Source organism: Mus caroli, unplaced genomic scaffold (genome assembly GCF_978045245.1).
Source record: "Mus caroli unplaced genomic scaffold, Mus_caroli_1 scaffold_8, whole genome shotgun sequence".
Taxonomy (NCBI): domain Eukaryota; kingdom Metazoa; phylum Chordata; class Mammalia; order Rodentia; family Muridae; genus Mus; species Mus caroli.
In genome coordinates this window covers 120963559-120977538 of record NW_028227263.1, presented here as the reverse complement: position 1 = coordinate 120977538, position 13980 = coordinate 120963559, and the positions used below count along the sequence as shown (strand labels likewise).

The 13980-nt window shown below is 52.8% G+C and overlaps 2 protein-coding genes across 3 annotated transcripts; one reads left to right on the top strand and one right to left on the bottom strand.

Moving 5' to 3' along the window:
• The first annotated feature begins 1779 nt into the window (after positions 1–1779).
• Positions 1780–10705, top strand: Znf428 (zinc finger protein 428). Of its 2 annotated transcripts, none has more exons than XM_021167260.3 (3): positions 1780–2269; positions 5532–5740; positions 10060–10705. In XM_021167260.3, exons 2-3 carry the CDS (start codon positions 5665–5667, stop codon positions 10554–10556), a joined length of 573 nt encoding a protein of 190 aa, XP_021022919.1. In that variant the 5' UTR covers positions 1780–2269; positions 5532–5664; the 3' UTR covers positions 10557–10705. The 2 variants fall into 2 exon arrangements, with proteins under 2 accessions (XP_021022919.1, XP_021022920.1); XM_021167261.3 differs by having other exon boundaries at positions 1782–2269; positions 10099–10705.
• Srrm5 (serine/arginine repetitive matrix 5) lies at positions 5675–7450 on the bottom strand. Its single transcript, XM_021167258.3, has one exon. It carries the CDS (start codon positions 7416–7418, stop codon positions 5700–5702), a length of 1719 nt encoding a protein of 572 aa, XP_021022917.1. The 5' UTR covers positions 7419–7450; the 3' UTR covers positions 5675–5699.
• Positions 10706–13980: the final 3275 nt, after the last annotated feature.

Sequence of the window (13980 nt, the reverse complement as noted above, 5' to 3'; positions counted from 1 at the left end):
TGGCAACAGTTTCAGAGCTGGACATGGTGGGATACACCTGGAAGCCCAGCACTCAGCAAGCAGAAGCTCAGGGCAGCCTGCTCTACAGAGCAAGTTCCAGGCCACTCCTAGCTACTTAGCAAGACTGCAAGACTGTGTGCCCCCACCCCCCAAGCAGAAAAGCTTAAAGCTTGCTTTAAATTGTAAAGAGGGCTCTTAATATTTATATGCTTAAAATCTTAAAATTCCAGCCTTCAAGGAGCTGAGGCAGGAGACTGAGTTTGAGGACAGCCTGGGCTACACATTAGGCTCCTGTTTCAGAAAGAAAGGAAGATAGGTCAGTCAGTCTCCTGTGGCTTACACTTTTAATTCACAGCCCAAGAGGCAAGTGGATATCTGCAGCCAGCCTGGTCTACATAGTAAACTCCGGCCAGGGCTAAGTAGTGAGACCCTGCCTAAATAAAACACACACACAAACACACGGCGGTGGGGAGGATGTAGGGTACTGTTTTATTTTGTTATGGAAATTTTCATGCAGAGTGAGGAGACTAAAAGGACACCGAAGCCCCAGGCACCCTCCACACCATTTCCACTCAAAGCCCTGCATTTATTGAGACGGGTGCTGCGTCAATTTCCCTAATTCACTCAATCTGCAGGAGCTGTATCATCAAGGAAGGCCCTTTGGATTGGCATCAGTGCCAGGAGAGAGTGAGCTCGGAGCAGCAGGGACAAAGGGTTTTCCCGATGAATCGAAAGGCAAGATCAAAGCCTGAGACAGCAAAGGGATTACTGTGTTTGAAGTGCTGGGGATATGGACCAGATAAAACGGTGGGTGGGTCCAGAAGAGGCGTCAGGGACACAAGTTTGACTGGGAGACCAGGTGTGGGGGGTGCATACCTGCCACCCCAGCCATTGGGAAGCTGAGGCAGGAGAACTGCAGGGAGTTCACGAAAACCACCCGGAGCTAGAGTGAGTTCCAGAATACACAGGGAGACTCTCAGAAACAAAGCAAAACACAACTGTTCCTTTTCTGTGGTGTAATGGGACTCTAGAGTTTTAGATTGCTAGTGATAAAAGCATTCGGGAAGGAGAGGGCTGTAGGGATGGCTACAAATAGTCAGCATGAAGTTATAGCCCTTTAAAATTACCCACAGGAGCTGGGCTGGCTGCCATATGCCTGTAATCTCAACATTCAAGAGGTAGCGTTCAAGGTCATTTTCTTCAACCCAGGTGTTGGAGGCTAGCCTGAGCTACATGAGACCCTGCCTCAGGGGAAAAAAAAAATGAAAAGAAAGAAAAATAAAAAAGCAAACACCTATAGCAGACTTTCTAAAAAAAGCTGCCTGGACTTCCTCTAAGAATGCAGGCACTACTTTGCCTCTGGACATTTGCATCAGCTATTCCCTCTGCTTTTTGGCATTCTACTTGGCTCCAGTTCAGACTTGGCTTAAAAATCAGCCCTTGGAAGCCCTTGCAGAACCTCGAGCTGGGGCAGGCGTTTCTGGCATCCACGGCCTCCTGCCGTCTACCTCTCTCTTCCAGGTCTTGACAGTTCTTAAGTATTAGTCTAATCAAATGTGGTTCGTTTTCCTTAGACTGGGGGTTCAGATCTCTCGCAACGCAGAAACCACGTGCTGTCCAGGAATTTATCCTAGGTGACAGGGAAGACCTTCGGTACTTTCGGGACAAGGTTGCCAGCCCACCACGATTAAGTCTGCAGTCCCCTACACGCATGCGCTTTATTTTTCCAGGTGCCCCCCCTTCCCCATCCATATGCTAATCACTGTGCTCTGAAGAACAGCCTCTCCCGGGAATATGCAAATCACATCCTCCAGTGCGGGAGGCCTTCCTTTGTCCCGCGCTAGGATTATGCAAATGAGCGAGCCTCCAGCGCGGGGGATCCGGGCCGAGTATTTAGGCCCCCTCTCCCCTCATTCCAAGGCATCCACTATTTATAAGGCGCGTTCGCTCTACCGCGCGCGCACGCACGCACGCGCGATTCTTGAAGCTTCTTCACCCATCGGGCCGCAGACTGTACCAAGTCCAGCGGGGCCGTGAGCAGCAGAGCCCGCCACCCCCGCCGGCGTGAGCTCTGCAGCCTTCGCCATCCTCTGAACCCCTCTTCCCACCGACCGCCGGGAATGGTCCGTCTGACCGCGCACGCGCCCCTCGCTCGCCCCTCGCTCGCTCGCCCGTTCGCTCGCCCGCTCCCCTAGCCTCCCGAAACGCAGGCGCAGTGCCCGGGCGTGCAGCCGCCACCGCCGAGCCTGATCCGGGGCCGCCGGCGTCCGTGAGTGTCCGAGTTTGGGGGGGCGCGGGGCATGCTGGGAAGCGGGCGATACAGCCCCGCTGCATGACGGGAGCCCGCGGCCGCTTGGCCGAGTGACCGGCCCGGGAGTCCCTTGCTTCCCCCAGCACGCGGCTCGGGACCCAGCACAGCTTCGCCTCGAGGCATTGTGGGAGCCCGTGGGCCAGGCGTTCTGGGCCTGGGGCATTCTGGGAAGGGCCTGGGCTCCTGGAGGGGACTTTTTATTTTTTCCGTCGCACACGCTTTCCATGAGAAGCCCCGGGACAAGGAGCGTTTGGGTGCCTGGTGGTCGTTAAAGGCCCGAGGCATCGTGGGAAGCTGTCACGGGGCATTGTGGGAGCTGATCTTTATTGTTTGGTACCGGGGTTTGTCCGAGTCCCTGTCCTACCTAGCGTTGTGCGGAAAGGTATCTATTGTGTTCACTCACGCACTGCGAGGCGTATGTGTGGGTGAGGTCCTGGCCACTCTGCTTTTGAGGGAACTGAGGCAGAGGGTTTCTTGTAGCTGGGTTTTGGACCCACAATATCGCGGAGTACAACCTAGGATTTATAATTTACCAAGTGCTGAGTTCGCAGAGGTGCATCACCACGCCCAGCTGGCTTTCACCTGTCCTAATGCTTCCACCTGAACATTCTGGAAGAAGCTTTATATAATGTGGGTTTGGAAAGGGATGGCTGTCCCCAAGTAACCCCCCAAGGAAAGTCCTGACAATCCCTGGTGTGATGGTCAAGTAGAATAATAGTTAAAGCCCAGTGTAGTGTCACGTGCCTATAATTCCTGCTGGGGCAGGAGGATTCGCTATTCTAGACCTGTTTTTTTGTTTTCCTTTTGGGAAGGGCATCAGATCTCAAAAAAAGAAGGGAGAGTAGATTTATGGAATGGCTAATCCTAGGTATTGTTGCATGGAACACATATATTAAATATTTAAAATAGAAACAACCAGTTGTCCTCAGTTTTTCTTTGCTGAATGGTGCGAGTTTTTCCAAAAATAATGTATTACTACAGAATTAGAGGGGCCCTACATCTGATGATTAATCATGAGAGCTCTTCCTTGCCAGTCACTATTTCTCCGTCCTTCAAAGACCTGATCCATGATCTAGGTGTTTTTAGTAAATTCCCTATCCAATGATGCCACCCCTCTCCTCTTGCTCCAGCCGCATTCTTCCAACAGCAAATTTGACATTTGGGCTTTGAACAGTGTGCTACCATTGTTTGTGTCCCCAGGCCCTAACATTCAGGCTTTGCCATATTATTAAGTGTCCCTATCTATAGTCCCCAGAACCTGAGAAGCTGAGGTTGGAGGATTCCAAGTTCAAGGCCAGCCTGGACTGTATAGTAAGAGTCTAAAGGAGAGTGGAAACTATATTGTTTTTAGTCCTACGCTGCCTGGTCTTGCAAGGTCCTGTCACAATGCAGTATGAGGAAGAAATGTGTGCATTGAGAGAAACAGGAATTATGGGAGCCAAGGAGCAATGTGGATGGTTATAGGTGAGCTTTGCAAGGGTGAAAATAAACACTCTGGATCCACAAAGAGGAAGGAGAAAATTCCAGATGGGAAATGGAGGAGATCTAGCTAGCTAGCTAGCTAGCTATAAAAGGCCTGTATGTGCCCCTGCCCCCAACCCCACCAGAAGCCTGGACAGTTGAGCAAAGGAGTAGAGTCTATGAGATCTTTTCCTTCCTTCCTTCCTTCCTTCCTTCCTTCCTTCCTTCCTTCCTTTCCTTCCTTCCTTCCTTCCTTCCTTCCTTCCTTCCTTCCTTCCTTCCTTCCTTCCTTCCTTCCTTTTTGGTTTTTCAAGACAGGGTTTCTCTGTGTAGCCCTGGCTGTCTTGGAACTCACTCTGTAGACCAGGCTGGCCTCGAACTCAGAAATCCACCTGCCTCTGCCTCCAAAGTGCTGGGATTAAAGGCGTGCACCACCACACCACTGCCCGACTCTTTCTTTTTTAAGACAGTGTCTCATTTAGTTCATACTAGCCTCAAATTCTATGTAGCTAGCTCCGACCTTAAACTGCAGATTTACCAGCCTGAGAGCTAGATTGTGGGTGTAGACTGCTCACTTCTATTCAGAGCATGGCTTTGGATCCTTGTTGAGCCACAGTCTGGTGAGGTGGCCAGTGTGAACTTGGACTTTGGACAGTGTGCAGGTCTTCTCCTTCCTTCCTCTTCTGTTTCAAGGGAGCTGTTTCTGTGTGTGCCGACCGAAGCCTGGACTTGAGAAGGACACAGACAAGAAGAGTTAGGTCCTGTTTGAAGCACTAGGCAGAAAATGACAGATTTGAGTTCAAACCTAGGCGAGGCTGACTTTTACAAATTTAGATTGACGTCTAAAACACACCAGGCATGGTGATGTTCTTGTGATCCTGGCACTGGGAGGGAAAGAGGCAGGAAGATCTGGGATTCAAGGTCATCTGAGGCTCCTTAGGAAACCTGAGGCCAGCCTGGGATATATGACGCCTTGCTTCAAACAAGCACAAATGGAAGGATATGGATTCAGCCCGGTTGGCAGAGTGGGTTGTTTGCCTAGCGTGCCTGAAGCCCCAGTTTGATCTCTATTTAAAATCCTGTCTCAACCCGGGCGTGGTGGCGCACGCCTTTAATCCCAGCACTCGGGAGGCAGAGGCAGGAAGATTTCTGAGTTCGAGGCCAGCCTGGTCTACAAAGTGAGTTCCAGGACAGCCAGGGCTATATAGAGAAACCCTGTCTCAAAAAAAAAAAAAAAAAAAAAAAAAAAAAAAAAAAACCCTAAATAAATAAATAAATAAAATCCTGTCTCATAAAAAGAAAACAGTTTAAGACATTTCCAGGCTAGCTAGTATCTCAGCTGTACCAAGTATTGTGTCCTTAATAGTCAACAATCTGTGACTCTTCTTCCTGGTGGTCCTCCCTCCCTCAGCCCCAGACCTTCCTACAGCTAAAGGGTTAATGTCTGGCACAGGTCTCTTCTTTGGCACTTAGTTATGATTGGTGACCATACCAATACCTTCCTTTAAATAACTAGGCATGTCTTCTCTCCCTACTTCCCTGACCACGAACCACAAGACAGTCTGTCGCCCAGGTAACTGGATTCAAGGCCTCCTGGGGACAAGGTCTGCAGAGTTGAGACTCTGTACACAGTCAAGGCACAACAGAGGCCATCTTTGCCTCCCCCCCAGCACTGAGCACACAGTGGTCTTAGAATGGGGACAAGTGTTATGTAAAAATTTATTGAGTCACCGCAGGCCTTTCTTTTCTCCCTGTCCAGCACCCCTCTCTACCTGCCAACATCCTGTATTAGAGGAGCTTGTGGCTGGAGGTGTGACCGCGGGAGAGCTGGCCGGGGAGGGACCCTGCCCAGTCGCTGCTCTGCTCCTGTCTCTTGTCCCCTCCCCCCCGCCATGACAGAGACCCGTGAACCCACTGAGACTGGAGGCTACGCCAGCTTGGAGGAAGATGATGAAGACCTTTCCCCAGGTGAGGAGACCTTAGAAGTAGCAGTCTTGGAAAAGTTGTCATCCTGGGGTTGGACCTCCTTGGGAAGCTGTGTTGAGGAGTGGCTGCCTGCCTTGCCACCAGTTCTTTTCTGACTAGAAGTCTTTGTCCTGGTGGGAGATGGCTTCCCATGGAGGCTCTTAGGGGTTGCATCTTGGGTGGGCTCTCTGTCCTTGCTGGAAGTTCTAGATTGGCTGAGGGCTCTACCCCTACTGTGGGTTCTAGAGCGGCCACGCTGGTTCTCCTTGCTGGAGATTCGGGATCTGCTCCGTGCTCTCTTCTTGATGGGAGTTCGAGACAGGCTGTGGGCTGTGTCTATGCTGGGACTTCTAGACTGGCTGCTCCCACTCTCAGGACTGGATATTCTAGACCGCCTGTGACCCTTCTTCTTGGTGGTTTTTGAGCGACAGTGCTTTCTCTCCTTGGTACTTCTGGATGGGCTGTGGCTTTTTTCCTCACTCGAGGTCCTAGACCATCTTTCCCTTCTTAGAGGTTTCCTTGGGCTGTGACTTCTCTCCTTGCTGTGGGTGCTCTGCTGGCTTTGTCCCATCTGGGTGGGCGTGCCCCTCCGGGTACGACTTCTTGCCCTACTGTGGTTTCTCTTCCAGCTGTGACTTCTCCCCTGGCTCCGGGTCCTCCTGTGACTGTGACTTCTTGACCTTCTGGGGGTCCTAGAGCGGCTGTGACTTCGGGTCCTGCTAGGGGTCCTAGAGCGGCTGAGGCTTTGGGTCCTGCTGTGGCTTCTGGCCTGCTTGTAGCTCTTGATCCTATCTGATGTGTGAGTCAGATCAGTGAGGGTGTGAGTCTGTTCCCTGCTGGGGGAAGTCAGCTGGCTGTAGCTCCTGGCTCTCCTGGATGCCACTGGAGACTTGTGAAAGTTCTCAAAGACCGTCCTAGTCGGGCTGTGGCTCTTGGCCCTGTTGGGCATTGCAGGTAGCCTAGAGCCTACACGTTCAGTGTCTAAGGCTCCGTGCAGCTTGGGGCTCTTTGTCCTGTGCCTGTTTCTAAGCCAGTAGTCACTCCTTTCATAGGCATTGGTTCTAGGTCGGCTATAACTCTTGCCTCGGCTTTGTTTGCGGTGGGAAGTAGGGGTCCTCGCCTTCTTGGCCACTCCTGGTTTGGCGGAATGGGTTCTCTTCCTGTTAGGAGTGATGGCCCTGTTCGGGGATGTCTTAGAGCTCTGGCTTCCCCTTTTGCCTGGAGTTCGTCCCCGGCTGTGCGTGTCTCTCTGCTGATACTGTCCCATGACTCCGGTCTTGCCTCCCTTCCTGCCCCTGCTGGCCTTCCTGGCCTTAGTATCAGTGCTCACCTGACTGGATGTTCTTGTCTTGCTGCGGCCTTGGGTCTTGCTGCTGGGCTGGGTCTTGGCACCTGTTGCTCTGGTAGACTTAGAACTGCTAGGGCTCATAAACAAGTTAGGGGACTTAGGATGCACTGAGGAACTGGTGGGAACTGGTGCTTTAGTGATCTTCAAGGAGGCTGGAGATGCGGCAGCCACGGGAGCCGCAGGAGCCTCAGTGGGCTTTGAGGGCCCAGTGGCTGCCAGAGCCGTGGGGGCGGCGAGAGCCTCGGGCGCCACGGGAGCCGCAGTGGGCTTTGAGAGCCCAGTGGCTGCCGGAGCCATGCTGCGCTTGGAGGATCTCTTTGATGGAGAGTGCATGGCGGGTGCAAAGGGGCTGAGTGCCTGGAAGTCATAGTGAACATCCAGGATTGGGTAGCTAGGGACAACAACCAGACGGCTCATCACAAGCAACTTGGTGAAGTCATAGTGGGTACCTGAAGCACTGGTGAGGTCAGACTTGAGAAGTGGTGGGGGCTCTGGCTCAAGGCTGGAGACTCTTAGCAAGTGGAATTAATTAGATCCACTCAGACTCAGCAGGGCTGAGAAGTGGAGCTGAGTTCAGCAAGGGCCTGCCTTGAGTCTTCAGGCCTAGGTGATGGGCGTTACTGCCTGGGTGGGCAGCGTAGGGGAGCCCAAAGAGCCACTGACAGCCTCAAGGGCCAGGGAGGATTCATGGAGAAGATGACACTGGTCTGGGCCTCACAGAGGAGCTAGAGTTGCCAGTAGAATGGAGAAGGGCCCTCCCAGGGAGGAGCAGGAGAGGCCTGGAGGAGAGCCCAGAGCCCGGGCTCACCGTCAGTTATAATCCACTTGTTCACTGCTAGATGGAGGTGAGAACCCCAAGATCAAGTCTGCCCATAAGGAGACCCCAGGCTGATGAGGGAGACATACTGGGGTGCTTAGAAGGCCACAGGCTCTAGAGAGTGGTGGGAGCAGCAGTAGCCAAGCCATCAAAGCAGTGGCTGTCATAGAGGATTGCCTGTGCTGGGTCCTGAAGCCAGGCTACGAAGGGTCAAGTGGACATAGTATAGGACAGTCACAGAGAGTCCTCTAGGCCTTAGTGTCTGGAGGAGGTGAGAGGGTCACAGAATGGGTCAGGGACAGTGCCTCAGTCTTTTAGGTCTAGGGTGGCTCACCAAAGAGGGAGCTTTGCCCTGGGGCCTAAAGGAAAGGCAGGACTGAGCACCCGTAGCAGAGGGGACAGCATGTGGGGTGCACGGGGCCACCACAAGAACCATTGCTTCTCTTGGGGACCAGAAGAAACATGAGTGATTGTTGTGCACTTGATTGGACTGCAAGAGAAACAGACCTAAGGCAGGATGAGGGCAGCACTGGGGAGGAGCTGCTGTGAACCAGGGACCAGTGTTGTCCCGAGCAGAGCCATAGGATTGGAGCTTGGTCTGCAGAAAGGGAAGCAAAGGCCACGGGGCAGGTAGATACACCCCTGTGGTACTGAGGCAACAAGGAGTCTGTGGTGAAGGGGAGGATGGGCGAGGAGTGGCCCCTGAGCACCTGTTGCTCCCGTGGTAATAATGAGCAGGGCAAAGACACCCTCACTGAGCTGCGGGAGGAGACGCTCCTCCGCAGAGGGAGCTTGCTTCTGCAGCCCAGTGGGTGCTTTCGGTATGCCGTTTCAAGTGTGGCCGAAGCAAGCAAGCTCCCTGGGAACTACAGGCTCCCGTGACCATGGAGACCGCAGCCCTGCGTGTGACCTACAGCAGCCACTAATGTCCTCCTCACCTCACATTTTCTCCTTTAAAAGCTTTTGTTAAGTTTATTTATTGACTTAGTGAGGGTGGGTACACTCTCATGGTATCAGGAGGCGAGGTCACACAACTATTGGGAGTTGGTTCTGTCCCTCTAATCTGTGGGTCCTGGGAGTCAAACTCAGGTTGTCAGGCTTAGCATCAAGCACCTTTACCACTGAGCCATCTTGCCAACCCTTGATCATGCCAAACTCATCTATATCCACTTTTATATGCTGAAATTACAGTCATGTACCTGTACTTAAAATTGAGCATTTTAGTTGACTTGTTTATTGAAATGGGAATTATCTGTGATCCCAGCACTTAGAGACTGAGGCAGGATGATGATGAGGCGATGGCCAGCGTGGGAGATAAGCATATACATACGTGTTCTGTCTCAAAAAATAAAAGCCAAGTATAGTGGTGCGGGTCTGTAATCCAGCTTTTGAGAGGCAAAGGCAGGAAGATCAGGAGTTCAAAGCCAACCCTAGGCTACATGAGAAACCAAACAAAACAGATAAACATGCTGAGGAGGATGCCACTGTGGAGGTATGAATACAGGAGTTTGGCTTCCCCAGCACCCAAATGAAGGCATAGTGTGTAGTGTGGTCTCTGCACCTGGACTGCCACGCTGGAAGGCACAGACAGGCATGAACGAGTGGTCAAATTGCTGAGCTCTGGGTTCAGTGAGAGACCCCCATCTAAAAAATGAGATGGCGAATGATTAAGGAAATCACCAGTGTTGACACCAATCCAACCAAAACAGACCTGTGTGTCTACTGCTTAGCTGCCTAATTCTGATGTTGGTCTTTCTGGAATGATCTAGGCCAGGCCGTTGCTTTCTGTGATAGACTGTGTAGGGGACAGTCGTGGCCACGTTGGTCAGGTGTTGCTGTAAGCGCTGGGTGGGCACACGGCGCTGTCTTTGTTGTCCACCCCATCCCCACTTCCACCTGTGTGATTTATTTTGAGACAGGATCTCATTCTCTCTAAGCCAGAGCTTGCAGTGATTCTCCTGCCTCAGCCTCCTTGATACTGTCGTTACAGATGACAGATGACAGATGCAGCTCTCGACAGGTAGTCATTTGGTAGCTGTGCAGATACATTGCATCTGTGTTGTGCCAAGCTGTCCTGCCCACACCGTGAGCTTGAATAGGGCTCGGGGGCAGCTGGGCACAGCCTTGATGCCATGTCTGTCCTACCTGCCCCAACAGGCCCGGAGCATTCTTCTGACTCTGAATACACTCTTTCAGAGCCCGACTCTGAGGAGGAGGAGGAGGAGGAAGAGGAAGAGGAGACCACTGATGACCCCGAATATGACCCTGGCTATAAGGTGAAACAGCGAATAGGTGGGGGCAGGGGTGGCCCGTCCCGCCGAGCCCCCCGAGCAACCCAGCCTGCTGGCCCACCTGCACAGCCTTGCCAGCTCTGCGGCCGATCAGCGCAGGGAGAGGCCCCGCCGGGTACCCCACCTTGCCGACTCTGCTGCCCTGCGACAGCAACCCAAGAAGCCCCAGGCCCTGAGAGCAGGGCTCTTGGAGAGGAAGAGGAGGAACCGTCTCGCACTGGGGAAAATCGGCCAGCAGGGCGGGATGGGGACGAAGATGAGGAGGAGGGGGGCACCTACCACTGTACGGAGTGTGAGGACTCCTTTGACAACCTCGGGGAGCTGCATGGCCACTTCATGCTGCATGCCCGGGGTGAGGTGTAGGAGGGGCCACCAGAGCGTTGGTAGAGGGGTAAGGGGAGCAGGGCTGAGGAAGCTGGAATCGGCGCTGGGGGTCCCGCCCGTCTGTGTTGTCTTAGCTGTAGTTATGTGAAGGGCTGAATAAAAGCCAGATTCTACATGTTGGCCCTGCATATGTTCGAGCTGCGTGAGTGTGACTGAGCACGCACTATGCCAGCGTCCCTCTGCTTCCGCTTCCCGTGTGCTGGGATTACTGGCATGCACTGCCCTGACCAAGTGTATGTGCTGCTGGGGATTGAACCCAGGGCTTTGAGCGCGTTACACAAGCACTCTTGTCATCTGAGCCACAGCCCAGCAAGTTTTTGTTTGGCTTAGAGACAAGGTTCCCCCCTCCCCCGCTACCCCAGACAGGGTTTCCATGTTTAGCCCTGGCTGTCCTGGAACTCACTCTGTAGACCAGGCTGGCCTCGAACTCGTTTCTCATGCTTCAGCCCTAGAATCTCGGGTACAAAGCCACCATACTTAGCTAAGAGTTCTGGGGTTCAGGCCACCCATGAAGCTTGAAACCACCCCCAGTGATCTGTGCTGTCAAGAGCCAGGCAGGGCACCAGGCAGGCAAAGGCCACTTCCCCCACCCCCCACAGTGCCTCCGTTGGAAAGTCAGTTGCATGGTTGTAGTCAGCTGCAAACCTGGGAAGGGCTAGCTAGCCAAGCCCCCAAGAGCAGATTGTGGCTTCCTGGGGTCATGGAGACCTCAAGTATTCTGCCACCACATCGCCTGGTCCCTCCTACAAAGATGAGGAGTACCATCAGCATGGTAGGCGGTGTCTAGCGCCTGGCCCAGGGCTGTATGTATATGGAGTCAGAGTCCAGGAGCGATGTGTCCCTGATGGCCATTCCTCAGCACTGTGGCACTGCCTCCATTTGCATGACCTCTTCCAGAACTGGATATCTTGTGTTAGGTGCAGTAAGTGCACCCTTAAATAAAAATTATATGTGAAGTGACCAAGGAGGCCACAAGAGGGCGTCAGATGCCCTGGAACTGGAGTTACAAGCTGTTGCCAGCCAGCCGTTGGTTCCTCTGTAATAGCGGCAAGCACTCTTAACCAGTGAGCCATCTCTCCAGCTCCCTACACATCAGATGACACCTTCATCTTTAGAGAACTGGCATGGACCTTGTGGGGTAGACCCGGAAGATAAGGTAAAAGAAATGGCTGTGTAGAAAAAAAACCAAGAGAAGGGTAAACTGCTGTAGAGAGGAATCTTAGTCACTGTCTATTGCTGTGAAGAGACACCATGATCAAGGTGGTGCTTATAAAAGAAAGCATCTCATTGTAGGCTGTCTTTCAGCTCCGAGGTTTAGTCCATTGCCATTACAGGGAGTGTGGTGGCAGGCATGGTGCGGCAGAAGGACGTGACAGTGACACCCCGCTCCTCAGCCAGAAAGCAGACAGGAAAAGATGAGACACTGGGCTTGGCACAAGGCTTGAACCCACGAAGCTCCGCCCCAGGAAGCCCTCCCACAGAGGCCACACCTCCAGATCGGTCTAACTTCTTTAAACAGTGCTGCTCCCTGGTGACTTAAGCATTCAAATACGCAAATGAGCCAGTGGAGGCCATTCTTATTCAAAGCACCCCAGAGGGGTGCAATTCACATCTGTAATCCTGCCTAGGAGGAGGCCGATGTGCACGGGAGTGGACTGTTCTCAAGAGGGGACCAGGCAAGAGCCCACCTGCGGTAAAAAGGAAGGCGGGAATGACTGCCAGGGCTTACTACAAGGAGCCTGGGGTTGAGGGTAGCAGTCAGGGCCCACCCATTACACTTGTGGAACCTGACGTGGGTGTTCTGGGGCTGCATGCCGTGATTGCGGTTCATGACTGACGCTTAGAAGCCCAGCACTCTAAAGGCACAGACACACACACACACACACACACACACACACACACACACACACACGAGAGCAAAGCAAGGAAACCAGGCCTCTGCTCTGAGATAGGAAATACTAATTCGTAGAAGCTTGGCACCAAAGCTGCTTTGAGAATAGCAGGCTGATTATAATGACAGCTACCATTTACCAAGCACTTTCCCTTGCCAAGCACTGCCCGGAGGCGCTCTCCACGTGTTCTCCTAGCAGCTTGGCAGCTAGGAGCCTCTAGGAATAGGACCTTAATTACCACAGCAGCATCCTGAGGCCCGAGCGCACAGTGGACGAGGCCTGGCTCACTGCATCTTGTGGGAGCCTCTGAGAGGGCACAGGCTGTCTAGGAAGCTGGGATACAGCGGTGAGTGGGAGAACAGAGAGGAGATTGGCTTTTTGTTGTTTTGAGACAAGGTCTTGTGTGTCTGGCCTCTCCTCAAACAGCTCTGTGGCATGTTTTCCTGCCTTGTCTCCTTTGTGAGGTTCTGCAGATGGACCCAGGCCCTGAAGCCAGGGCATGATGACGCAGTCCTGTAATCCTAGCATCCTGAAGGCTGAGGCAGAAGTTGAAGGCTAGCCTGGGCTACAGGATGAGATAGGAAGGGCGAGTGCTCTAAGGATGGATGCACACAGGCAAGTGAGCAGGAGCAGCAGGAAGAGCAGGCTCTGGGGTGGCTGTGAGGGCTGAGGTTTCAGGTAGGGGGCTGCTTGGGATGTCTGTGCAGATGATGGGGGGAGGGGAAGAGGCAAGGGGGTGCCCATGACAGCAGGGAGCAGAAAGGAACAGGGAGCTAGGCTGGGGTCAGTACTAGCAATTTGAACTCAGGATCCCATACACATTGGGCAAGTTCTCTACCACTGAGCTACATCCCTAGTACCCAAAGGGCTGAGCTCTACAGACATTTGTTTTATTTTTGTTTTTTTAAGACAGAGTCTCACAGCCCATTTTGGCCTCAAACATATTGCATTGCCATTGTGAGTTGCTGATCTTCTCCCTCTACCACCTCAGCGCTGAGGCCACAGGTACGAACACACACACACACACATTCTACTTTTACTCAGCATTGGGAACTGAACCCAGGACTTAGCTCATGCTAGGCCATCACTGACTGAGCTGCCTCTCCAGCCCACTTGGGAACATTTTATAACTGCTACAGCAGGGGCATGGAGGTTGAGCTGATGGACAGTCCATGGCGAGTGATAGGCAGAACACACATCCTGACCATTGAGTGGTGCTTCACAGTGTGGGTCTGCTCTGCAGGAGCTACCAACCATCTCCACACCATCATAAAAAAAGGTGAGTAATACCAGAAAAGACAGAGAGGTCAGGCTTCCTTTGAAAATGGAGATCTCACTGGTTGGCGGCAGTGGCTTGTGCCTTTAATCCCAACACTTGGGAGGCAAAGGCAGAGGCAGGCAGATCTCCAAGTTCAAAGCCAGCCTGGCTTACAGAGTGAGGTCTGGGACAGCCAGGACTACACAGAGAAACCTGTGCAGAAAAATTAAGAAAGAAAAAGAAATGAGGAGAA

Excerpts from the sequence above, each read along its gene's own strand:
- Znf428 (XM_021167260.3), top strand. The coding sequence starts at position 5,665 with ATGACAGAGACCCGTGAACCCACTGAGACTGGAGGCTACGCCAGCTTG. Across the intron at positions 5,741-10,059 it reads TGATGAAGACCTTTCCCCAG|GCCCGGAGCATTCTTCTGAC; the intron begins GTGAGGAGACCT and ends CTGCCCCAACAG.
- Srrm5 (XM_021167258.3), bottom strand. The coding sequence starts at position 7,418 with ATGCACTCTCCATCAAAGAGATCCTCCAAGCGCAGCATGGCTCCGGCA.